The 27958-nt window shown below is 44.3% G+C and overlaps 1 protein-coding gene across 1 annotated transcript in view; it reads left to right on the plus strand.

The window, feature by feature from the left end:
* LOC109226016 overlaps positions 1-3789 on the plus strand; it is a 20786-nt gene extending 16997 nt beyond the window's left edge. The window contains exon 4 of the mRNA XM_019390821.1: positions 3594-3789. Coding sequence (XP_019246366.1) covers positions 3594-3789 — 196 coding nt within the window. The remainder of the gene's footprint in view (positions 1-3593) is intronic.

Consider the following 27958-nt stretch of genomic DNA (forward strand, 5'->3'; position numbering starts at 1 on the left):
CCCAGCAACATAAAATGCTGGCACTGACCAGCGCACTAGCCAAACATTGGAGAGTTAGGACCTATTGAAGGTCAGGTTCAACCCTGGACAACAATTTGGATGCTGCCAGGCCAAACCTTAACTCAAACACACATAAGGGAATGGGGATGGGAAACTGAAAGAGCTTAGGACCCAAAGGGTCCAGTTTACATCCATGGACAATAACTTTGTATATTGCCATGTTTTTTAAACTATAGCTCAAACACATAGGGGGACATGGGGAATGGGATTTATTGCAAGACATAAGCAAGATATAAGCACATCATACAAAGGTTAAATTCTACAGGCAGTAAAGTAAGCATGGACAGGAGAATTGGTAAGTAAACACATTAGAGTTGATGCTGGAACTAAAACTAGGACATACCAGTTTCAGAAAGAGACAAGCAAAAGAAAGCAGAAGTCTTGCAAATAGGCCACAGTACAAGCAACAAGAAAGAATACTTTTTGAGTGTGAGTGTGAGTTCAGAAAACTACGAATGTTGGTGTGTTGTGTTAATAAAAGAGCATGTATTTATAGTTTGAAAACAGGCAAGGAATAAGGCAATGAAATAACCATGTACCAATTAGAATCAATCAGTAGAAGAACTTCCTTTAATTAAGGAGTTCAAACTTAAACGGTAATGAACAAAAGAGTATTTAAGGAAAGAGATCAAGTAAGCATCTTGTGCAAAGTAGGCAATTAGGGGTAGATACATATGAGTTTAATTAAGGGAAGAAATTTTGAAATACATGGTTAAACAAATAAGGTAAGAACCAATCAGTACCCAATAAATCAAGGAATCAGAGATTTGCAACTATTGGTTCATGAATAACCAAGTCAGAAAGGCTAAGAAAAAGGTTTTACTTAAGAAGAATCAGTAGCAATCAATTAACCCAAAAAAAAAGGATTCTGATTCGAACACAAGTTGGAAAACCTTTTGAAGAAAGATTTTAACACATATAAAAGGGGTTGTCATGCTAATCAGAGGAGTCTAGTATAGAAGAATTCATACACAAAAGGATTCAAACTCAGTACATGGACCCCAAGTGAGTTTGAGAGAGTCCAGGGCTCAAATAGAACCCTAGTCCAAACACACAAGACCATACTCGCCAAAAACCCCAAATCCTGGGGTTTTCAACTTGAATCAAATGCAAAGAAGAGGAAACAAGCAGCTACAGTAGAAGGTTTAATGCAAACAGAGTCGTGGAATTAATTCGAAACACAATGAGAGTAGAAGAAACAGTAGAGCAAAATATGCTTAAGCAGGCATAGTAAGAACACTTAATGAACATGGTAGAAAAATACAGTAGGCGAAGCATATCAAGTCGTAATGGAAGGCACGTAGCAGAGCATAGCATGTGAAAATATAGCACAGAAACATAGCATGTGAAAACATAGCACAGAAACATAGTAGAAGGAAGAAGAAAATATAGCAAACATAGTAGAAGAACGTGTGTAAAAAAAAACATAAGAACATGGTAGAGACAAACATACACGAGAAAGGGAGAAGAAAGATCGAAAAACACATAAGCATTTTTTTCAGAAACCTTAAATAAGAAAGAAGTGACTTTGGAAAAAGAATTTTACAAAGAAAAGTTGGGGAAACCTTTTAAAAACTCAAAGTAAAGCATGCATACACACAGATCTGAAGAGAATTGGAGAAAAACCTCGAACAGCTAGGGTTTCAGGTGAACCCTAGGACGAGAAAGGCTTCGAAAAATGTCCGATCTAAGTCGGATAAGACTGGAAACAAGCTCAGGAGTCTAAGATATGCCGGAGCCAAACCGGAGATGGCCGGAACCCTTAAGTCGGCGGAGATCTGGGTGGAGACCTTTGAGGTATAGCCTCAAACCTACAAATACCAAGCGCACAAGAGCGATAGGAGGTGAGTATAAGGGTTTTACGGCCTGAGAAGCCATGGAAACCGGCGAGAATCGAAGGGATTAGGGTTAGCTTGGGTGGCGGCGACTAGGGTTTGCAGAGAGAATGGGAGAGGAAGGGAATTCAAGGGCGGCGGGAAGAGGGAAATGAATTAGGGTTGGGGGGGTTTGGTAAATTAAAAAGGAAAGGGTGTATTTGGGCCGTTGATCTTTTAGATCAACGGCTGTGATTAGAAGGGGTTAGGTGGGAGATTGGATGGGTCGGTTCAAAACGGGTTGTTGGGCTAGATTAATTGGGTCTAAAATTGGGCTAATTTGGGGGTCCAATGTGGCTACAATTGAAATAAAATCTGGCTAGCACTTAATGGCCATTTCCCCCTTTTTTTTATTTTATAAAATAGTGAGAATGATTTTAAAAACAAATTAAAAGCACTTAAGTAACTAATAATGTATAAACATTAATCTAAAAATACTGGAAACGATTTTATATCATTATTGAAATGATATGATTAATGAAAAATGAACAACGTCTTGGTAAGACGGCCTAGCCGACTGGGCTGTGATCGGATGCCATGCCGCACACATGGTGGTATTGTGCTAATATTGAACTTGGAAAGTGAGAATGAGATTGTGATTGAGATACTTGTCTCAAGTGAGGCAACCTAGCCGATCGGGTCGTGATCGGATTTCGCGCAAGAAGCGGTGGTATTGTGAATGATGATTTACAGTATTAAATGCCCCAACCTAAAGCTATGGAAATTATGTGAAAGTTATATGATCCTTTATTTGATGATGTGGTGATCGTTTAAAGCTTTTGATTGATCCTTATGATTTCTTTGTTCTTGTATGATAGTTCTTTCTAATGAGATGGTGTTTAGTTATACATACTAGTACTATTCCATGGTACTAACGTCCCTTTTGCCGGGGGCGCTACATCTTTGAATAGATGTAGGTGGCTCCATAGCATACAGTGCCGATTGTAGGTAGCGGAGCATCCTCCACTCAACAACCTTGGTGAGCCCCTTTTCTTCCAGGGGTTATGCAGTATGTCTTTTGTTATAAATTTCCACTTTTGAGGTATAGCCGGGGCCTTGTTACCGGCATTATCATAACTATCTTTTGCATCTTTAGAGGCTCCTTAGACAAATTTGTGGGTTATGTACGGGTGATGGATGGGTCAATGAACTCTGATGTAATTCTAAACTCTTGTTCTTCTAAACTCTAACTGTATGAAATCTTGGAAACTTAACTATGGTTTAAATGTGGTAATATGAAATGAACTAGCAATGTTATATGTACGATCTTTCCTACTGTCTAAATAAGTTAATGAAAGCATGGTTTTCTTGGTCATAGTGAGTTGGGTAGAAAGTGTTCAAAAGGCTTGCTCAGTTGGGTTCACTCGATTGAGCGCCGGTCACGCCTCCCAATGTTGGGGCGTGACACAAAGACAAACAGAAATATCATTGGGCATCATGGTCAAAACTATCTTATCCTCTAAAGAAGGTGGTGTTGGTTTCCGAACAATCAAGGATACCTGCATGGCCATGGAATTCAAACAGTGGTGGCATTTCAGAACTGTGGACTCACTTTGGAGTTCCTTTCTGAAAGCCAAATACTGTCTGAGATCTCACCCCATATCCAAGAAATAGAAAAGGCTGAGTTTCAACAAAAAGGATGCTGAAACTGCAATTCAGTGGAGATTACATAATGGAAGCTGCAGCTTCTGGTGGGATAATTGGTTGGGATCAGGCCCTTTGGCCAATAACAGAACATGAGGAGGAAGACCAGGCAGAATCTCAGTTTCTCATTTCTGGAATGAGGGGCATTGGGACCTCCAAAGGCTTAATGAAACAGCCCCAGCTCATAAGATTCATGAGATCATGTAGATAGCCATCCACATCAATCTAGATCTCTCTCACAAACCAATCTGGATCCCTACTGTGAATGGTAAATTCACCTGTGCTATTGCTTGGGGTCTCATAAGGAACAAAAAATCACCCAACTTCACTAACAAGATGACATGGCACACAATGATCCCTTTCAAATGGTCAATTTGCCTTTGGAGAGCCCTAAGAAACAAATTACCCACTGATGATAGAGTGCTCCCCTTCAACAGTCCCACTGTTTCAAGATGTGTTTGTTGCTCCACGCATGCTCATGAAACAGTAGATCACCTCTTCAATTCTGGCAACTTTGCAAGAATCATTTGGAGGAAGTATAGAGGTCATGTAGGTGTCCACAATGAGAACCTGCCATTTAGAATGCTTCTGATAAAATGGTGGCTACAGAAGAGTCATAATGTGGCTCAAAAGCTTGTCTTAGACACCACCCCTACCACTATTTGCTGGAACTTGTGGAAAAATAGATACAGTGCCAAGTATGGGACAAAATCTTCCTCCTTAACCAGGGTCCTCTATTCAATCAACTCAGAGATCAACCTGATCCTAACAGCCAACTTCCCTGATGTCAACTGGCCCCTCAACTGGGGGATCTCTATCCTTACATTGAAACCTCCAGCAACAAACTATTTCTACCCAAGCTTGCTGGAACAAACCTGACAATGACTTTGTCAAGGTTAATTCTTATGGTAGTGTACTAACCAATCCTGGCAAGATAGGAGCTGGGGTTGTAATCAGAAATCACCAGGGGCAGTTCATTCATGCTATGGCTATAAGGGGAGGGCACCAACAACTATGCAGAAACTGAATCAGCAAGAATGGGTATTCAGTGGTGTTTTGCTAATGGATTCACCATAATCCACCTAGAAGCAGATTCAGCACTTTTGATCAAATGGTTGACTGAAGATAAAGATCCCCCGTAGACATTGAAAATAAAGGTATCACAATTGAAGGACATATGCACCCATTGTGTAGAGTTCAGAGCTTCTCATGTGTAAAGAGAAGCAAACAGTCCTGCTGATTCACTTTCAAAGCTCAGTCATGAATTCACCACATTGACTGAATTCCATGCTGCTTCTGCACTCCCAGCCCACATCAGAGGGCAAATCTTGCAAGACTACCTGGGTACTCTTGCTTTTAGGCACAAGAAAACCAGCAGAATCCTGGTACATTCACAACATGCAAGCTCTTCTGCCTCATCTCAGAGATATGGTTGATATTTCCTTAGAAATGGATGCCCATATGTCAGTCCAAATGAAGAACACAAGGCATCAATTGGGGCCAATTCTTGCCCATGCTAACCTCCTTTTCTTTTTTGCAGGTATCATCACCGTGGGACTGCAAAGCCCTTTGGCCTATCCTCAGAGTGTGGTTTAAAAGAAATATTGTTCAATCTCCTAAGGATTGACTAATGGACTGGAGCAGATCTTAACACACACACACCACTCAACTATGAACACAAAAAATCCAATACTACTTCCCACATCTATAGGCAAAAAGCCAGAAAAATAAAAAACAAATGCAATTCAAAAATGCATCACACATATCCTACTACTTTCTTACACATGCTACTAGAACCCACAAGAACCTAGGAGCAGAAACAGAAGCAAACCCCTCCCCCATGCAACACAAACACATGTCTGCAAAAAACAGAAACAGACATCTGGGCAGAAATGTCCTTTCTTCCTCTAACTCTGTTTTCTTTTTTGCAGGTTTCATTCATTCTTTGGTGCTCATTCAATTGATGTACTCACAGAGTGTGGTATTAGCATCCATGATGCTCATTCTTCTAGAAGTATATCAATTGAATGCAGCAACAGTTCCGGCTGCAGAACTCTAAACTTTCAGCACTTTCAGCAGTTCCAGATGTTGTTTCTGGGCCCCCAATCTTCTGCATACCAAGCATGTCACACTCACATACAAGGTCTCAAAAAAACACCATCAACATAACAATGGAAGCAGTAGTTACAAGTGCAACTATCCCTGCAATATCAGCATGACAGGATTTTAACTGCTGCAATTCTCTGCCCGGATGCAGCCACCCACCTAATATCAACCATCAGGGTTTCAACCCCCACAAAAACCCATCAAATGCTATACTCTAAACACACCACTTCCAACAAATCCCCATCAGTCTCAACCCAAATCCCTTTGTCCACAACCTAGTTCCCAAGCAGCTCCCAGAAAACACAAGAACCTGGGAGCAGAACTCCCATAAAATTGTCACACTCCACCCTTCTTGTTCTCAAACAACCCCAGTTTCTAACTGCTTTACGCCAATGCTCCCAGTACACACAAGAACCTAGGAGCAGCAACTTTTTTACTAACCTGTTTGCTTATTTTTGCAGGTACTAGGGATAGGTTCAAAATACTTAGGCAATTGCAAGGAGAGGTATTAGCATTTCATATGCTCAACCTCCTGCCATTGTGCCAGTCTTTTTGGGCCTGTCAAACCAAACCTGCTAGAAATTGCAGGAACCATCAGAAGTTCACCTTCAGCTTCAAACACACCAGTCCACATGCCATGAAAGCTCCACATGAAGCACCTCTGAAAGTAGGCAACGACAGCCTAAGCTATCAGCAGTTGCTACTTCAGCTTTCAACCTCAATGATGCAGGCCAAGTAAATCATCACCTGCGCAGACATCCAGCTTATCACCTCTAGGGATCCAGTATCCAGTTATGCAGCCACTTTTCACAAACACGGGATCATATACTGTGTTGAATCTGAGCAAAATAAGGCTAAGGTCAAAAACTTAGCAACATTGCAATACGCAGCTCCCATGCACCAACAACAGAGGATAACTCATTGTAGCAGCTCTTTTAGAAGTCACAAGTCACCTCCACAACCTGCAAACTTGAGGGAAATAAAAGCAGGACGATGCTCACTCTTTTTCTGTCAAGAATGCTAGCCAGAATCAGCACATAAGCCTATCATCTTGGGCCTTTTTTGTCAACTATATTCAACTTGGCTTTCTTTGACACCAATGTCAAAGCAAAGTTGAAGAGAGTTCCCTCGATAACTACATGTTTTTTGTCACACTTCTTAGGGATTTTCTGCACAATTCTAAGTGCAGATTTTGTTGTATATGGAAAATGACTTTCCAACTCACATCCTTAGTAGGTTTAGGATCTCTTGTGCCTTTTTGCATAGTTGACCTAGGTTTACTAAAATCTAATTTTGTACATCCAATTTACTATCACTGTTTGTTAGTCAATTGGAACATCATTATAGGTCTAACTCATCATAGCATTCTGGATTCATCTGGTTGTCATGTTTTCATCACCAGGTGTTCATGTACCATATTTTTGGAGGTCAGATCTATGCCCCCTCCTCTGTTGTACTTTACTTTCTACATATGAAAATCAGGTCTAGGCATAATGCGTAGTAGATTACTTTAAAAATAAAAAATAAAAAAGTCCTATTTTAAGAAGGAAACAATCTTGGCTTCTTCAAATCAATCTTGAGCTTCGTAGACTTCTTGCGCTTCTTGAAAATAAGTCCATATGTTTGGACTTGAGCTTTAAAACATTATCTTGGCCAAAATTAATAAAATTTAACATAGATTATTCTTTTACATCATTAAATTTGGGGTGAAAATTGGGGAAAAAGAGGAAGTGTTCTTGAGTTAGATTTTTGAGGTTTTGAATGGGATTTTGTTATCGGATTTGAGTAATTTGGTATGGTTAGACTCATGAGTGAATGGGCTTTTAGGTTTTGTGACTTTTGTCAGACTTCAATACGTGGGCCCAGGGGCCGGGTTCAAGTCAATTTCGGGTTTTTGGCTATAATTTAGCACTTTTCTTGTAGAATTGATTCCTTTAACCTATATTGATTGTATTGTACTACTTGTGGCTAGATTCGGGACGTTTGGAGACCGATTTTAGAGGCAAATACATTTTGGAGTAGATTTTGCTCGGATTGAGGTTAGTAATGCTTTCAAATTGGTTCCTAGGGTTTGAAACCCCAAATTATGTGTTATGTGATTGGTATTAAGGTGACACACATACCAAGTGACGGGCGTGCGGGCGTGCACCGTGATAATTGTGACCTGGTTGATTCCATGGCACTGTATAGTGCCTCTGTCTTGTTGATATCCATGTTTTCATGTCAATCATGCTAGATATCATGTTTAGAATTTATGCCGGTACTATTGGGACCCGTAGTGGTAGTTTCTTGCTGTCATCTCAGTGATTTTATTGATATTTTGTACTCAGTCATGTTCATGCATTTCATATCATATCTCAGTCTCAGTTGTTATTTATTGATATATCATATCATTGTTTCGGGCTAGTTTTTATGATATTGTGAGCCCGTGAGTGAGACTGGAGAGATTAATGACTGAGTGAGGCCGAGAGCCTGATTATGAGTGACAGTTATGGGATCGGGCTGCACGCCGCATCAGTTACACTGATTTGTGATAGCGCTTGGGCTGTAGGAGCCCCTCGGATTCTATAGACAGCCCCAGTGAGCGCGGTTGATATTATCGAGGGATGGATATACCTGAACAAGGATCTTGTCCGAAGTACTTGATACCTAGAGATGGATCTTCTCCATAGGGCTGGATTGGCCTTCCTCGGTACTGGATGATTGATGGTCGGTGATGTATATATTCCGGGATGGAATTTCCTTGGGCCGTATGGGCCATATACAGTACCGAGTGGTTGAGCATTTGAGGGTATGAGCACATGAGGCTGACAATATGGTGCATTACATACAGCATGTGCATTGTCATGTAGAGATAGAAGAGTTATGTTCTTTACATTGTTCGGATCTGCTCTATTTTACTGATTTGAGTTGTCTATTTAATTTGAAAGCATGCCTACGTTGCTATACAATTATTTCAATTTTATCTGTACCTGTTGAGTTCGTCACTACCTTTCAGTCCAAAGGTTGGACTTGTTGCTTATTGAGTTGGATGTACTCACGTTACTGCATGCACCTCGTGTGTAGATCCAAGCGTTTCTGGTCACGGCGGCGGCGACTGATTGAAACATTAGAGTTCGGAGACTATCGAGGCAGCTGCATGGGGTTCGCGGGCCTTGACTCTCCTTCTTTATCTCTTTGTATTTCAGTTTTTATTCTCTGGACATCGTAGTGGACTGTATTCTGGTTTGGACGCTCATGTACTCAGTGACACCCCGGTTTTGGGCTGGATTGTATCATATTTTTGATTATTTCTGTTTTCAAAAGGTTTTTCTTAATATCAACTACTTCCGTCTTTATTTTCAAAGTTTTTTTTCTTTGATGCGATGAGTTGTTAAGTAGAGGCTGGCCTAGTTCCAAGATAGGCACCATCACGACGATTGATTTTGGGTCGGGACAAGTTGGTATCAGAGCCTAGGTTACATAGGCCTCACGAGTCATGAGCGGATTTAGTAGAGTCTTGCGGATCGGTAAGGAGACGTATGTACTTATATTCGAGAGGCTGCAAAACCCTTAGGAAACTTCACATTCTTGAATTCTTGTCGTGCGAATCTGTTGATTCTGGTAACTAAACATTTGTTATTCTATTCTCTCACAGATGGTGAGGACACGTAGTACTAGGCAAGACTGACAGCCACCAGTACCACCAGTCAGGGCTGTGATAGGCCTGGGTCGCGGTAGGGGCAGAGGTGTAGCTCGCACAGCAGCCGGGGTAACACCTGCAGATCTACCAGTTGCCCTAGTTCAGGATTAGGTCCCAGTTGTGGATGCACCAGCGGGACCAGCTTAGGCACCAGCTGTGCCCATTGTGATTCCAGGCCATTAGGAGGCCTTGGCTCAGATTTTGACCATGTGCACTAGTCTTGCTCAGGCGGTCTCTGTTGTGGCCGTAGCAGCCACTTCTCAAGCCAGGGGAGGTACTTCGACTTTCGCTGCCCGTACACCCGAAAAGGTGATGCAGGGACTCCTGACATCTAGGGTACTACCAGCCCACCCGATAGCGGCTGCTCAAGCCCATTTGGTTCCTGCTATGACTGATGATGAGCAGCGCAGACTATAGTGATTTGGTAGACTTCACCTTCCATCCTTCAGCGGGATAGAGTCGGAGGATGCCCAGGGTTTCGTGGACAGATGTCAGAGGATCCTCCATAAAACAAGTATTCCTGGAGACCAGTGGGGTCTCGTTCACTTCTTTTTAGTTTACTGGAGTTGCCTTCACCTGGTGGGAAGCTTTTGAGAGGCGTAGCTGGTTGATGCAGCTCCACTTACGTGGCAGGAGTTCTCCGTTCTCTTCTTGGTGAAGTATGTGTCGCAGTCTCGCAAAGAGGAGCTGCGCGGATAGTTCGAGAGGTTGCATCAGGATGATATGATTGTGATGCAGTACGAGATGAGGTTTTTTGAGTTGGCCCGTCATGCGGTTTGGCTAGTTCCCACTGATAGAGAGAGTATGAAGAGGTTCATTTATGGCCTCACATTTCAGCTGCGTGTGCTTATGACTAGAGAGAGGGTGTCTGGTGATACTTTTGATGAGGTTGTTGACATTGCTCCGGAGATAATGTCGGTCCGCAGCTAGGAGCGGGTTGAGAGGGAGGCCAAGAGGTCTCGTGGATCAGGTAGTTTTGGTGGTGTTCCATTTGGAGGTAAGTTCCACCACGACAGGAGTCGTCCCTATAAGCATGCTCAGACGGCTCGTCTAGTTCACCATGGTGCATCATTTGGCCATGATTATCATAGTTCTCAGCAGGGTCACTCATCTCTCATTGCCCTTCCAGCTTAGAGTTTGTCTCATGCACCATCAGCTCAGGGTTTATCTATGTCAGATCTTTCTAGCAGTTATCCTAGTGCTCGGGGCTCCCTTCAGTCCCTGCTGCCATTTGGAGGGAGATGTCGCTTTGAGTGCGGAGATTGAGGTCATATCAAGAGGCATTCTCCCCGCCTTTCGGGAGGTTGTTCTCAGCAGAGGGGCAACCTTCGACTTCAGCACCATTTACTTCACCACCCGCCCAGCCAGCTCGGGGTGGAGCTCAACCAGCTACGGGTCGCCCTAGCGGGGGAGGCCGATCAGGGTGCGGTCAGGCCCGTTTCTATGCACTCCCTACCAGACCAGATTCTATTGCTTCAGACATAGTGATCACAAGTATTGTCTTAGTATGTCACTGAAATGCTTCTGTATTATTTGACCTTGGTTCCACCTATTCATATGTATCACCGTATTTTGCTCATTATCTGGATATGCCGCGTGAGTCTTTCATTTAATATGTTTATGTATCTACGCCGGTTGGTGATACTATTATTATGGACCGTGTGTATCGGTCGTGTGTAGTGACTATTGGGGGATTGGAGACTAGTATTGATCTCTTGCTGCTCAGTATGGTTGATTTCATTGTGATATTGGGTATGGATTGGTTGTCTCCATGTCATGCTATTTTGGACTATCACGCTAAGACTTTAACATTGGTGATGTTGGGTTTGCCACGGATTGAGTGACGAGATTCTTTAGACTATGTTCCTAGTAGAGTGATTTCATACTTGAAGGCCAGCGGATGGTTGGGAAGGGTTGTTTATCTTAATTGGCTTTTGTGAGGGATGTTAGCACCGAGACCCCTACAATTGATTATGTTCCGGTGGTGCGAGATTTTCGGGATGTATTGCTTACAGACCTACCGGGCATGCCGCCCGACAGAGATAATGACTTTGGTATTGACTTGGTGCCGGGCACTCAGCCCATTTCTATTCCTCCGTAACGTATGGCACCGACTGAGTTGAAGGAGTTGAAGGAGCAGCTTCAGGAACTCCTTGAGAAGGGGTTTATTAGGCTTAGTGTGTCACCTTGGGTTGCACCAGTTCTGTTTGTGAAGAAAAATGATGGCTCCATGAGGATGTGCATTGATTATAGGCAGTTGAACAAAGTCACAATCAAGAACGAGTATCCTTTGCTGTCTATTGAGCATCTGTTTGACCAGCTTCAGCGAGTGAAGGTGTTCTCCAAGATTTATTTGAGGTCCAGGTATCACCAGTTGAAGATTCAGGACTCATGTATACGGTAAAAATCAGAGGGCTCGATCTTGTGATCACTATGGCGCCTCAAAAAAGACCACCCCTGGAGGCTCGAAGTCTAGCTTGGAGTTCACCCCCGAGGGTTCGTGATGATCAACCTCGAGGAAGTACAAACCAACGGCTGCGACGCACCAGCGGGAAGTTCCCAAGGCACATGATCAAGACTGACAAAGCCTGCGAGGGAAACACTAGTATGTACCAGACTAGTAAGTAGTTGTTCCAGCTATGTGTTTTTGTAATAATTACTCATGTACTATGATGTGATTTCCCTCCTTATATAAAGGGGATCCTTGTCATTTTCTAGAAGGATCGAACACACAAGATACTTCATTCAATACAAGACCATTCTTTTTGCTCCCTAATTTAAACATACTCTCTATTTGACTCTGTTGCTTACATTTATTGCTTTATTTACATTTATTGTGTATCACTAATCGTTCTTCATTTATTGCTCGTTATTGGCCATAAAGAGCCGCAATCACAACCCTAACAGTTGTTAATCCCCCAACGGCAGCCCTTAGCCAGGCATCTAACTCGGTATCGAGGCCCCGCACGCGCTAGCTCGAGGCCCCGATTCTCAACCGTGGTTTGGTTTCTAAAACCATCTTCGGTCTCTTACATTACTTTCTAATCTCGTTACTTAGCATCCACTGCTTAATAACTAGCATAAAAATAGATCACGTATTTTTAGAACCACAAAATCAAATCTAATTGTTATTACCATTTTCCATGTAAACAGTTTGGCGCCACTGTGGGGCTAAAAATAATAGTGATTGTTTTCTTGCTGGTTTACTACATAACGGAAGTTATCTTTCACACTTTTTCTTGCCCAAGATCTTTAATTTCAGGTCAAAATGTCCAACTCTGTAAACGCACGTGAAAACAACAATCTTGAGGACCATGGAGAAAATGGTGTAGTTGTTCCAGGTGTTGGTGTACCACTACGGAACCTTGGGCACGCGCAAGAACCAATTCCTGTGGACGCGGTCTCGCATGATGCTCAACACGTCGAAATAAGCTCCCACACCAACAGGAGCATACACCAAGGAGATCAACAAGAAGCTCAGAAAACCCCGGCTAGGGAAGAATAGGAAGTTAGCCTTCACGTTATTTTTGATGTGTTATAGGCACAACAGCTGGCGATTGCTCAACTGCAAAGTCACCAGAAAACTCCCAGCACGGTAGCACCGGAAATGGCTCCCCAAGCCGAGCAGGTACCGGAAAGATCAAGCAACAACGGGTCGGCAGCCGACCGCGCCATCATAAAAATGCTCGAGGACCTCACAAAGAGGGTCGAATCGGGCGAGAAGAAGATAGAAGCCAACAACAAGAAGGCGGAGACCTACAATTCTTGGGTCGATCAAATCCCGGGCGCACCCCCGATCCTTAAAGGTGTTGACTCCAAGAAGTTCGTGCAAAAACCGTTCCCACAGGAAGCGGCTCCAAAAACCATTCCAAAGAAGTTCAGAATGCCCGATCTTCCGAAGTACAATGGGACCTCGGACCCCAACGAGCACGTCACTGCTTACACTTGTGCAGTAAAAGGCAATGACCTGAAGGACGACGAGATCGAATCTGTCCTACTGAAGAAATTTGGAGAGACCCTTTCAAAGGGAGTAATGATGTGGTACAACAACATAGCTCCACACTCGATAGATTTGTTCATAAAGGCACATGTTGGTGCCATCAAGGTAGCTACAAGAAAATCCGACCTCTTCAAAATCAAGAAAAGAGATAACGAGATGCTACGAGAATTCGTATCTCGTTTCCAAATGGAATGAATGGAACTACCGCCGGTCTCCAACGACTGGGCAGTGCAGGCCTTCACTCAAGGTTTGAACGAGCGGAGCTTGGTAGCTTCAAAGCAGCTGAAGCAGAGCTTAGTCGAATATCCTGCCGTGACCTTGTCAAATATCCACAATCTATACCAATCAAAGACCAGGGTCGAAGATGACCAACTGGGAGACCCCTCGGGCTCGGTATATCCTAGCAGGCTTCTAACGAAGGAGCCAAAGCCAAACAAAGAAAGATACCAACCATACACAGAAGATAGAAGAAACGCCCCAAGGAGCAACATACCCGCAACGATCGAAGGGTAGATCGAGGCTAGAACCTTCGGGGACTTATCAGCGGAGTTGGATTCGATGGGCACACAAGGTCGACAGAGGCACCCCGCCTGTCGGAATACAAATTCAGCGTCCACATATCAGACTTCATATTCGCCATCTGTAAAATCAGAGACACCAGGTGGCCACGGCTTGTACAATCAGATCCTTCGCAATAAAACCATAACTTAGTGTGTGAATTTCACAACACACATGGGCACAAGACTGAGGATTGCCGACAACTCCGAGAAGAAGTAGCCCGACTACTCAGCAAAGGTCACCTCCGAGAATTCCTCAGCGACCGAGCCAAGGATCAGTTCGGGAAAGAGAGGCGACCAAGAAAAATGAAACAAGCACGCCAAAACATGTCATCCACATGATCTTCTGAGGTATCGACGCTCCACAAGAACCCATGGTCTGGAGAACAAAAATTTCCATCACTAGGGAAAATCGAACTCGAGGTTACATACCCGAGGATGCCCTCACGTTCAGTGGGAAAGACCTCGAGGCTCTATCTCAGCCCCATAACGACGCATTGGTAATTTCCTTTCTTGTAAATACATTTCAAATTAAGCGTGTGCTTGTGGATCCAGGTAGCTCAGCCAACATCATCAGGTTGAGGGTGGTGGAGCAGCTCGGAGTGCTCGACCAGATTGTGCCCGCCTTTCGAGTCCTCAACGGATTCAACATGGCAAGCGAAATGAACAAAGGAGAAATCACCCTCCCGGTCAACATGGCAGGCATAACCCAAAATGCCAAATTTCATGTCATCGAAGGAGATATGTGGTATAACGCCTTGATCGGAAGGCCATGGATACACTGCATGAGGGGAGTACCGTCCATCCTCCACCAAATAATGAAATTCCCGACAAAGGACGGGATAAAAACCATCTACGGAGAACAACATGCAGCAAAAGAGATGTTTGCGGTGCACGATGTGGCACCGGCACCAATACCTCCATCATCTTAGGAGCCAAAGGATAAGCAAGCGGTAAAATAGCAATAACAAGCTATACTTTCGGTTACACCCGACTAAAACAAGCAACAGACCGTAACGCATCCTCAAAGCAAACGATCGAAGCATATTAAGACGTGAGGCATCGCCGACACTAAGGTATGATCATCTCCCTTTTTCATTCAGATTTTTCTCAAACTGTCTATGCAGGCACTCGATCGATGCTGCCGAAGCGCTTTCCAACCTGAAGGCCTTAGGTTTTGAAAGCATGCGTTGCACTCTTTTCCTTCGATCGAGTTTTATCGCAAGAACGATTTTTACCGACAAGGTTTTTAGTGAGGCAACATCTTTATGCTACCTAAGGAAGGCTCACAAGTATTCAAGGCTTCTCTTAAATCAACCTCGAATACTTAGGGGCATCCCCCCAGAAGGTCACCCTCTCGGAGAAGCCAAGATGTGTTGAACGGGGTCTCAATAGGAAAATGATGTACCGGGCCAAACGGTCAAACGAACCCTGCCCGTATAGAATAACCGAGCCCTAGACGGCGAAGGCATGTATACTTGTACCAAGTAATCAAAGATTATTTTCCCCTCCATCAAAATATTTTGCGTTTCAAAGAAGTCGCCATTTCTTTCAAAAATGGCTCCAGGGCCCAAAATGTCCCGAACGCTCAGGGACTGGCATCCCAAACACTCGGGGACTAGCGTCAAAAACTCGAAGCTACACCCTCAATAGGGCAACATTAAGATTGCAAGAACGAATCCAGAAGCCAAAAAATATCCCTAGCACTCGGGGGCTAGCGTCAAAAACTCAAGGCTACATGACCTCTGAGTCGGAAATTCCCAACTCATAAGCCCTCAATGAGGCAATACCAAGTTTACGGGGAATGGCTCCCGAGCCAAGAAATTCTCGATGACTCGGGGACTGCCGCCAACCGCCACCCCCATCGATCTGTCAAAACCCGAGGCTATAAGGCCCCATGCGGGCAACCTCGAACGCGTAAGACCTTCACAAGGCAATACCAAATCTTTAAGACCTCAAAGCCACGTAAAAATTCCTAAGACCTTCACAAGGCAATATCAAATCTGCAAGACCTCAAAGGCATGTAAAAATTCCTAAGACCTTCACTAGGTAATATCAAATCTGTAAGACCTCAAGCAAGGCATGAACCATACTTGTACCAAGTAACCTAAGCTGTAAGACCTCGGAGGCATGTAAAAATTTATAAGACCTTACAAAAGGCATAAATCCCGATCTTAAAGTTCAGGCTATATATCGAACTTATAAGACCCCTAAAAAGGCATACCCTCGATATAGACGCTGAAACTACCTGACTCGGGGACTGAAAGGCTCCGGACAAACACAATGACTACGGTCACAAGGCTATACCAGCCAAACTAACGCAACTCGGGGATGCCCTACCGTCGCTAAAAAATCACAGGCCTTCAATTACTTCGAAAGAACTTTGGAAAGAACCGGTTAAAATATGCTACCCTCGATATAGGCAAAGGGGCTTCGACCATGTCAGCTCCAAAACTATAGGCTTTGAAATGCTCAGCCACCGATCAAGACCTCCCTAGGTGCTCGATCACTGCCATATAACAACTCGCAATCGAGGTTTTACCACCATCGAAGAGTCAGGCAAACGCAATTTCAAAAATCCTTAACGAGGGAAGAATAAAGCCTATATTAGAGGTCGTACCAACCATAAAGCGTAAGAGCCACTGCCGCCAGCTCACATAAAAGGTCGTACCGACCTAAAGCGTAAGAGCCACTACCGCCAGCTTACATAAAAGGTCACACCAACCTAAAGCGTAAAAGCCACTACCGCCAGGTCATATCAAAGGTCATACTGACCTAAAGCGTAAGAGCCACTACCGCCAGCCTATGTAAAAGGTCGTACCAACCAATCGCGTAAGAGCCTAAGGGCCATCTTTTAATTCAAAAAACTTAAGGGTCAATAAGCTCGAGTCGAAACCCGACTCGTAGATTGAGCCCGAAACAGTTAACTGAATATGCCTAAGAGCAAAAGCATAAGAGCTTAAACGCCGGCTTACACTAAAAGTTAGTCCCGACCAAACATATAAAATCCTACGGGCCAGCGGAACAAAGCCCGGGGCCGTACAATAAGACCTAAGGGGTTTTCTTCCAAAGACCAGTTCATCTGGCTAACGACTGACAAACATCGAAGCGAAGGGAAGTGCATGAAAAATGAAGCCGCAAGGCTTCCTTTGATACATATATGCGAAAAATACAAACTCCATTTACAATGTTCCCTGAAAGCACTATAGACAGAATCGGTAAAGGAAGGCAAAAGCTACGTCCTCCTCGGGGACTATGGCCCATCGGCCTCTTTCTCGCTATCATCGACATCGGACAGAAGGGACTTAGCGTCTGACTCGTCCTCCTTTTCCTGCTTTACTCTTCCGAGAGGTCAAAGCCCCTAGCATGAATCTCCTTGAGGGTTTCCCTTCGAGATTTGCACCGAGCATACTCCCTGCTCCTGCCTTGCGGTCAAGAGCCCTCCTCAGCTCAGCTCAGGCATCGACCGTATCCTTCAGATAAATGGCCACTTTCTTATCGGCCTTAGTTCGGCTCATTACGGCTTCGGCCCGGGCATCCACGACTTCGGCCTTCACCTTCTGAAGCTCAGACTCGAGCCTTGGTATCATGTCCGCTCGGATCAAGCTGTTTTCACGAGCTACGCGAAGTTGCACTTCGAATTCAGAAGTTTTGGACAAAGCGGCCTTTTCCGCCGCAGCCTGAGCATCCACCCGAGCCTTCAATTCATCGCACTGACACTTAATTTGGGCAATTTTACTCTCAAGGCGTTCCAGGTTCTCCAACTTCTTCTACAACTGGAATAAACGAAACATCGGCCTCTGGGATAGAAAAGGGAACATGCACCCCTGAGAATAAAATTTATGTGCTCTTCAAGGTAGCTTTCATAGTTCAGGCTTCGACTTGCCTCATACACAAGTGTGCCAACTCATCATCCTTGTCATCACAAAGGAGCCTAAGGGATTTCTCCCCATCCATGGCTTTTTGCAGCCCGGCCTCATAATGAAGCAGCTCAGATTTGAGCTTGTTTAAAGCCTATGAAAGAAAACTCAATAAAAGAATAAAGTTGCAAAAACCAAGGCATCGACACGGCCGGCCAAAACTCACCTCAAAGTAGAGCCGCTGAGCTTCCTCAAAAGTCGAGCGCACACTGGGAGTATGGTTCCATCAACCCCAGTAAAACCACTCCCGGCCGGGACACGGTCGCTCGATACATGCGGCCCCTGGCCTTGAGCATCCCTCAAAGTAACTTCGACGGGAGGAGAAGCCGGCAGTAGAGAACCTACGTTCCTCGCCTCGGGCGCTGCAGGTTTCGCTGATACATCCTCGCTAAGCCTCCGGGCTAGACTCATCCTGCTATAAGCGTCGTCACTCTGCGGAGGCTCTTTTCGCTTATTATTATTATTCGGCCCCGAAGCTGATGATTCTTCACCTTCTCCGGGAAGGCACGATCTCACCTCAGAGAACCCGCCAATACCTACAAAGACGGAATCAATACGCTTAAAAAAGAATGCTTTCTAAAGAAAGAGCAAAATTACATAGCACGTACCGTGGTGTTTCGCCTCCCATCTGCCCTTAGACAGATCTCGCCACGTATGACCATCATAGGTCGAATGGATCGAAAACTTTCTAGCCCAATCTATCATGTCGGGGACCTCGTAGAGCGTCCATGAAATTGCTGCAGAAAGGGAATGAAAAATGCGTTTATGAAGCTCGCCTCCGCCATGAACAAAACGAGCGAAACACCAAAGACACAAGTGTACCACTTACGTGCAAAATTCCATTCCTCGGGAAACTGCAGGAACTCCGTCGGAATATTATCAGCAGTCTGTACTCGAATGAATCGGCTCATCCATTCTTGGAATCAACAACGAAAGGCCTAGTAGATCGGCATCGTAGGGTTAGCAGGCCTCGATGGTGAAAAGGCCGGTACAACCTTATAAGATGACTAAGTGTAAAATCGAGCCCTGCTCCCTCTTCAAAGAATCGCATCACCAGTACTATACGCCAAAACAATGGGTGAATCTGAGCCAAGGTAGCCCGATACTTCCGATAGAAATCGAGCACAACCCTATCGAGAGGGCCCAGCATGAAGGGGCTCGTGTATACGTTCAGAAACCCCTCGGCACGGTCCATAATGCTCTCTTCCGAGGAAGGTACCTGCAGTACTACTTTCTCCCCCCATCCGCAGTCTTTTCTCACTGACACAAGATGCTCATCTCCTATCAGAGAGGTAAGATTCGAAGCATGCTCCCAATGCCCCTGAGCGTTGGGAGGTTTTTCTGTAGGAAAATTCCCCCTCGAAGCGAAATGTCCTAAAGGCGGCTCGCCTGACTCCGGCGACGTACCACCAACCAAGTAGGGACCAGAGGCGGAACTCTTTTCTCCATGCCTGAGGAATCCTGGCGCAATAACCATAACTGTGGCAAAGTCAGAAAATTGGAGCGGAAAATCTGAGCAAGGATTCCCAAGTTAAAGTAGTGAAGAACCTAACGCAGAGAGGAGAAATCTATACTCAGGATAGCAGAATTCTCAAAAAAGAGAAAACAAACCTATACATAGAAGAAAGCGGTGACTATCCGCCCACCTCAAAGGCCAGTTAAAAATACTGGCTAAGCCACTATCACTTTGGGAAGACGTACCGGCACGATCGCCTCGGTCGTCTTATAACCATGTCATGCAATTTATACGGTCAAACGGCATTTCAGGGATCGAAAACCCCGCATCAACAAGCATCGAGATGGTACCCGATCTTAAGGGCCTCTATCAGAAGGAAGATAGGCTCTAAGGAGCCATTGATATCATTACGAGCATTGAGATGGTACCCGATCTCGAGGTCTTCTATCAAAAAGAAGATAGGCTCTAAGGAGCCACTGATATCATAACAAGCCTCGAGATGGTACCCTATCTCGAGGACCGCCATCAAAAGGAAGATAAGTTCCAAAAAACCTACTCATGTGGGCTTGACCTCGAGGTGGTACCCTACCTCAAGGATTTCTGCTATTGCAAGTACGGGTCAATTACCCGATCATCCGGCCCCCGAGCTACCTGAGCTTGAGCCAAGTTTTACTCAACCACTACTGATAAAACCTCAGGGCTATTTCTTGCCTTCGGGTCCATTTAAACGTCCTCTCGGTTACATTAATGCAGGGGTTATCTGAACCCAGGCGAACCCTCTTCCGTGGTCTATCTGCAATGCCTTAAGGTTATCTTCGCTCTAAGTTCAAAGCAAGTTTTCAGGTCACCCGAGCTTGAACAAACTCTCGCTCGGGGACTGCTTTCTAAAGCCTAAAGGCTATCCTTATTCTCGGACGACCGAGCGAGTTCCCCCTCAAGGACTATCGACGGGGTCTGAAATGTTTGGTTTTGTTCTACAAATTCAAAGCCCTATTTTCACTTAGCGGTCACGACGACCTAAGCTTGTATCTATCTTACCCGGGCTCAGTCCGAGGGATGACAAAGGGCTCCACAGGATATTGTACTAATCAATCAGGAACCAAGGAAATACCTACACCCGAACCCGATATTCGGACCGGTCGGTAGAGTCATGCACTCAGATTCTTCACAAACGCAAATAAAGGAAAATCCAACATAAATCAGAGACGAATTGAAGAAACTTCTTTGCATCAATAAACATTGATTACAAAAATCCCATGATGGGACCTTACACACAATTACAAAGCCCACAAAGGCTCCTTATACAGAAATAAAGAAGCAAAAGTAACAGCTAAAAGTCTAGTCTACTCTCGGGGGAACATCCTCGGGAGAAATGCCTTCGAGAATCATTTCTTTGGGGCCCCGCCTCGACCTTCCAAACGGCACCTTCAAGGATGAGGAAGACAAAAAATGATGAAGAAGTAGAAAAAGATGAAGAGGGGGTCGTGGCTCGCCAAAGAACAAAAGCTCTTAGCAGGCCTTGCCGGCACGACTACTTTGAGTCCACTTCTTGGAACATTATGCCATGCAGGTTGCTGCTTCATTCCACGGAAAGCAAAAAGGGTGAAGCGCCATACCCAGCCGAAGTAGGTGGGTGAGCAGTTGTGTAAAATTCGAATGTCCTCCTGAGCAGCAGTGTAAAGTTCGAATACCTTCCTAAGTAGGAAGAAACCGATGCCCCTATCTCGTCGTCTCGAGCCAACGACGATAGTAGTATTAGCAACAACAACAACAAAAAACCAGTGTGACCCCATTTAGTAAAGGAAAACTCTGAGAAGGAGCCATAACACAACTGACGAGAACGCCATCGTAGGACCTTGCAACCACATGCTTTAAACATGGGAAATAAAATTGGACAACGATGAAGAGAAGTAAGGATCCAGAGATTGTTGAAGAATGGTTGAATGAAGTTTTGTTTCAATAAAGCTTCCATTTATAGAAAGGAGGGAGCGTGACCAACAGCGCAATCAATGCCTCTGGGAAACGTGCCGACGGCGCAATCAATGTCTTGGGAGAACGGATCGGCAAGCGCAATCAATGCCTGTTGGGAAATAGACCGGCGGTGATATTATCGCCTTGAGAAGTAAATTGGCTCTACATCAAGTGTTCCTCGGAAAGACGTATTGGTGGGACGTCTCAGTTATCGGAAAAGCTGATGTCATGAGCATGACATCATCGAAAGAGGCTTGAGGAGATCGGTGTCAAGATCGTTTCTTATCATTTTTTTCTAAGAAACGCGGGGACTATCTGTATACGGTAAAAATTAGATGGCTCGATTTTGTGATCACTAGGGCGCCTCAAAAAAGACCACCCCCGGAGGCTCGAAGTCTAGCTTGGAGTTTACCCCCGAGGGTTCGTGATGATCGACCTCGAGGTTGTACAAACTAACGGCTGCGATGCACCAGCGAGAAGTTCCCAAGGCACATGATCAAGACTGACAAAGCCTGCGAAAGAAACACTAGTCTGTACCAGACTAGTAAGTAGTTGTTCCAGCTATGTCTCTTTGTAATAATTACTCATGTACTATGATGGGATTTCCCTCCTTATATAAAGGGGATCCTTGTCATTTTGTAGATGGATCGAACACACAAGATACTTCATTCAATACAAGAACATTCTTTCTGCTCCCTAACTTAAACATACTCTATATTTGACTTTGTTGCTTACATTTATTTCTTTATTTTCATTTATTGTATATCATTAATCGTTCTTCATTTATGTCACGTTATTGACCATAAAGAGCCGCAATCACAACCTTAGTAGTTGTTAGTCCCCCATCGACAGCCCTTAGTCGGGCATCTAACTCGGCATCGAGGCCCCGAACGCGCTAGCTCGAGGCCCCGATTCTCAACCGTGGTTTGGTTTCTAAAACCATCTTCATTTTCTTACATTATTTTCTAATCTCGTTACTTAGCATCCACTGCTTAATAACTAGCATAGAAATAGATCACGTAATTTTAGAACCACAAAATCAAATCTAATTGTTATTACCATTTTCTAGGTAAACAACTTAGATATTCATAAGACAGCTTTCAGGACTCGTGTTGGTCATTATGAGTTCCTTGTGATGTCGTTTGGGCTGACCAACGCCCCAGTAGCATTCATGCATCTAATGAACAGTGTGTTCGGCCTTATCTTGACTCGTTTGTTATCGTATTCATTGATGATATCCTGGTGTACTCTCGTAGCTAGGAAGAGCATGCCCAGCATTTGCGGCACGTGCTGACCAGTGAGGAAATTCAGGTAGACCCAAAGAAGATAGAGGCGGTTCAAAGTTGGCCTAGACTGTCGTCAGCTACAGAGATTCAGTGCTTTCTTGGTTTGGCTGGTTATTACCATCGGTTCGTGCAGGGTTTCTTGTCTATTGCATCGCTCTTGACCGAATTGACCAAAAAGGGTGTTCTTTTTAGGTGGTCAGACGAGGTGAGGAGAGCTTTCAGAAGCTCAAGACTGCTTTGACCACAACTCCAGTTCTAGTTCTACCATCAGCATCTGGTTCTTATACAGTGCATTGTGATGCTTCTCGGATCGGTATTGGGTGTGTTTTGATGTAGGAGGGTAGAATGATTGCTTATGCTTCGCGCCAGTTGAAGCCCTGTGAGAAGAACTACCCTATTCATGATTTGGAGTTGGCTGCCATTGTTCATGCGTTGAAAATTTAGAGGCACTATCTCTATGGTGTTCCTTATGAGGTATTTACTGATCATCGTAGCCTCCAATACTTGTTCAAATAGAAGGATTTCAATTTGAGGCAGCGGCGATGGTTGGAGATGCTAAAGGACTATGATATTACTATTTTGTATCATCCGGGAAAGGTCAATATGGTGGCCGATGCCTTGAGTAAGAAGGTAGTGAGTATGGGTAGTCTTGCATTCATCCCTGTTGGGGAGAGACCTCTTGCAATTTATGTTTAGGCCTTGGCCAACCAGTTCGTGAGATTGGACATTTCGGAGCCTAGTCGTGTTCTAGCTTGTGTGGTTTCTCGGTCTTCCTTGCTTGATCGCATCACAGAGTGCTAGTATGATGATCCTCATTTTATTGTCCTCAAGGACAAGGTTCAGCACGATGATGCCAGAGATGTGACTATTGGTGATGATGGGGTGTTGAGGATGCAGGGCCAGATATGTGTGCCCAATGTAGATGGGCTACGGGAGCTGATTCTTGAGGAGGCCCACAGCTCGCGGTATTCCATCCATCCGTGTGCCGCAAAGATGTACCAGGACCTGAGGCAACACTATTGGTGGAGGAGAATGAAGAAGGATATAGTTGGGTTTGTAGCTCGGTGTCTCAACTGTCAGCAGGTAAAATATGAGCATCAGAGATGGGTGGATTGCTTCAGAGGATAGAGATTCCGGAGTGGAAGTGGGAGCGGATCACCATGGATTTCGTAGTTGGGCTCCCACGAACATCGAGAAAGTTTGATGTTATTTTAGGTAATTGTGGATCGGCTGACCTTGTCCGCACACTTCATTCCTATGAGTACTACTTATTCTTCAGATCTGTTGGCTGAGATTTACATTAGAGACATTGTTTGCCTGCACGATGTGCTAGTTTCCATGCAGTTTTGGAAAGCCGTGCAGCGAGAGTTGGGCACTCAGGTTGAGTTGAGCACAACATTTCACCCTCAGACAGACGGATAGCCCAAGTGCACTATTCATATATTGGAGGACATGCTACGCGCTTGTGTCATTGATTTCGCAGATTCATGAGACCAATTTCTGCCGCTCGCGGAATTCGCTTACAACAACAGTTATCAGTTGAGTATTCAGATGGCTCCATATGAGGCTGTATATGGGAGGCGGTGTAGATCTCCGGTGGGTTGGTTTGAGCCGGGCGAGGCTAGGCTATTGGGTACTGACTTTGTTCAAGATGCTTTGGACAAGGTTAAATTGATTCCGGAGCGGCTTCGCACGGCGTAGTCGAGACAGGAAGAGTTATGCTAACAGGTAGTTCCGTGATGTGTCCTACATGTTTGGGGAGCAGGTTCTACTGAAGGTTTCACCCATGAAAGGTGTTATGAGGTTCGGGAAGAAGGGCAAGTTGAGCCCTCAATTCATTGGGCCATTTGAGGAACTTCAAAGGATTGGGGAGGTTGCTTACAAGCTTGCCTTGCCACCTAGCTTGTCGAGTGTGCATCCAGTATTTCAAGTTTTTATGCTCCAGAATTATTTCGGCAATCCGTCTCATGTTTTGGATTTCAGCACGGTTTAGCTGGATGGTGATTTGACTTATGATGTGGAGCCGGTGGCTATCTTGAGGCGGCAAGTCCGGAAGTTGAGGTCAAAGGATATAGATTCAGTAAAAGTGTAGTGGAGAGGTCAGTCCGTGGAGGAGGCTACTTGGGAGACCAACCGGGATATGCGGAGCAGATATCCACACCTATTTGAAACTCCAAGTATGTTTCTAGACCCGTTCGAGGATGAACGTTTATTTAAGAGGTGGAGGATGTAACGACCCGGCCGGTCGTTTTGACAGTTGTAGCCCCGCTCCCCCATTTTCTGCTTCTTTTGTGTTCTACATCTGTACTATGACTTATCGGGTTAGTTGGTTTGGGTCCGGAGTGATTTCAGAATGAATTGAGACACTTAGTCTCTTAATTGAAAGCTTAAATTGGAAAAGTTGACCGGATATTGACTTATGTGAAAACGTTCTTGTATTTAAATTTTGATGGTTCCGTTAGCTCCATTAGGTGATTTTGGACTTAGGAACGCGTCCGGATTGTGTTTTGGAGGTCTGTAGTATAATTGGGCTTGAAATGCCAAAAGTTAGAATTTTGGAAAGTTTAACCGGGAGTTGAGTTTTTGATATCGGGGTCGGATTGGATTTCTGGAAGTCGGAGTAGGTTTGTAGTTTAATTTATGACTTGTGTGCAATATTTGAGGTCAATCAGACGTGATTTGATAGGTTTTGACGTCGTTTATAGAATTTGGAACTTTCAAAGTTCATTAGGCTTGAATCCTTGTGCAATTCGTATTTTTGATGTTGTTTGAGGTGATTTGAGGGTTCGGCTAAGTTTGAATGATGTAATGGGACTTGATGGTACGTTTGGTTGAGGTCTCGGGGGCCTCGGGTGAGTTTCGGGTGGTTAACAGATCATTTTTGGACTTTGGTTGATAGCTGATTTTTGCTGTTGTGTTTTTCTGGTTTCCTCTTACGCGTTCGCGAGAGAAGCCTCGCGTTCGTGAAGGGTGTTTGTGAGCTGGGAGATTTTTGTTCTTCGCATTCGCGAAGAAGAGACGCGAACGTGAAGGTGTGGTCTGTGTGTGCATCGCGAACGCGGGAGTGGTGTCGCGTCCGCGAAGATGAGTGAGGTAGCTGGGGACCCCCAGCGTTTTGGTCTACGCGTTCGCGAGGCATGGGTCGCGTTCGCGAAGGTCAGAGTTGATAAAGCATCGCTTCGCGAAAAGTAGGCCACGTTCACGAAGAGTTAAGCTGAGAGGCAGTCAAGTTGGTCTGCGCGAACGCAGGAGGACGTTCGCGTTCCCGAAGAAGCAAATCTAGGCAACAATATTTAATTTCAAAAACGAGGGTTTGAACCCCTTCATCGTATTTTGAGCTAGAGACCACTGATTTGGGCGATTCTTGAAGGAATTTTCGTGGAGTTGATTGCGGTAAGCTATTCTTACTTTGTTTTGGTTAAATCTCATGATTATGTCTTTAATTTCATCATATAATTTGTAAATTAGGGTTAAAAATTGGGGAAAAAGAGGAAGTATTCTTGAGTTAGATTTTTGAGGTTTTGAGTGGGATTTTGTTATTGGATTTGAGTAAATTTGGTATGGTTAGACTCGTGAGTGAATAGTCTTTCGAGTTTTGTGACTTTTGTCGGATTTTGAGACGTGAGCTCGAGGGCCGGGTTCGGGCCGATTTCGGATTTTTGGCTATGATTTAGCACTTTTCTTGTGGAATTGATCCTTTAACCTATATTGATTGTATTATACTACTTGTGGCTAGATTCGGGACGTTCGGAGACCGATTTGAGAGGCAAAGGTATTTTGGAGTAGAGTTTTGCTCGGATTGAGGTAAGTTACGCTTCCAAACTTGGTTGACGGTTCGAAATCCCGAATTATTGTTATGTGATTGGCATTGAGGTGATGCACATGCCAAGTGACGGGCGTGCGGGCGTGTACCGTGAGAATTGAGACCTGATTGATTCCGTTGCACTGTATAGTGACCCTATCTTGTTGATATCTGTGTTTTCGTCATGTGATAAAGTAATTGAGTTGTCAATTATGCTAGATATCATATTTAGGCTTTATGCCGGTACTGTTGGGACCTCTAGTGGTCATTTCTTGCTATCATCTCACTGATTTCATTGATATTTTGTACTCAGTCATGTTCATGCATTTCATATTATATCTCAGTCTCAATTGTTATTTATTGATACATCATATCATTGTTTCGAGCTAGTTTTCATGACATTGTGAGCCCGTGAGTGAGACTAGAGAGATTGATTACTAAGTGAGACCGAAAGCGTGATTATGAGTAACAGTTATGGGATCGGGTTGCATGCCGCAGCGGTTATACTGATTTTGTGATTGTGCTTAGGTTGTAGGATCCCCTCCGGAGTCTATACACACCCCCAATGAGCGCGATTGATATTATTGAGGGATGGATCTTCCCTAGACATGGATCTTGTCCGAAGTACTTGATACCTGGAGAAGGATCTTCCCATAGGGCTGGATTGGCCTTCCTCTGTATTGGGTGACCGATGGTCAGTAATATATATATTCCAGGATAGATTTTTCCTTGGCTGTATGGGCCATATATAGTACCGAGTGGTTGAGCATTTGGAGTGTGAGCACATGAGGCTGACAGCATGGTGTATCACATACAGCATGTGCATTGGCATGTAGAGATAGAAGAGTTATTTTCTTTACATTGTTTGGATCTGCTCTATTTTAGTGCTTTGACCTGCCTATTTAATTTGAAAGCATGCCTATGTTTCTGCATAGTTATTTTTATTTTATCTATACCGGTTGAGTTCGTCACTACCTTTCAGTCCAAATGTTGGACTTGTTACTTACTAAGTTAGATGTTCCACGTTACTCCCTGCACCTCATGTGCAGATCTAGGCAATTCTGGTCACAGCGGCGGTTGCTGATTGAGGCATCAGAATTCGGAAACTATCGAGGTAGCTGCATGGCGTTTGCAGGCCTTGATTCTCCTTCTTTATCTCTATTTGTATTTTAGTATTTATTCCCTAGGTACTATAGTGGATTGTATTCTGGTTTAGACGCTCATGTACTCCGTGACACCCCGGTTTTGGGTTGGATTGTATCGTATTTTGGATTATTTCTGCTTTCAAAAGGTTTTTCTTTAATATCAATGCTTCCATCTTTATTTTCAATGTTTTCTTTTTCTTTGCTGTGATGAGTTGTTAAGTAAAGGCTGGCCTAGTTCCACGATAGGCGCCATCACGACGATAGATTTTGGATCGTGACACTATATGACCATTTCTTCGCAACTGAATGAGATCTTTTACGGTATTTAGCCTCCAGGAAGTCCTTTAACATAGAAGACATGGTTCTGAAGTTCCACCAATTCTTGGCAGATAAAGCATCACAACTACTCTGTATAACTCGAAAACCAACTTAACCAAGACTATATTTTCGTTTTT

This window comes from Nicotiana attenuata, chromosome 5 (genome assembly GCF_001879085.1).
Source record: "Nicotiana attenuata strain UT chromosome 5, NIATTr2, whole genome shotgun sequence".
Classification (NCBI taxonomy): Eukaryota; Viridiplantae; Streptophyta; class Magnoliopsida; order Solanales; family Solanaceae; genus Nicotiana; species Nicotiana attenuata.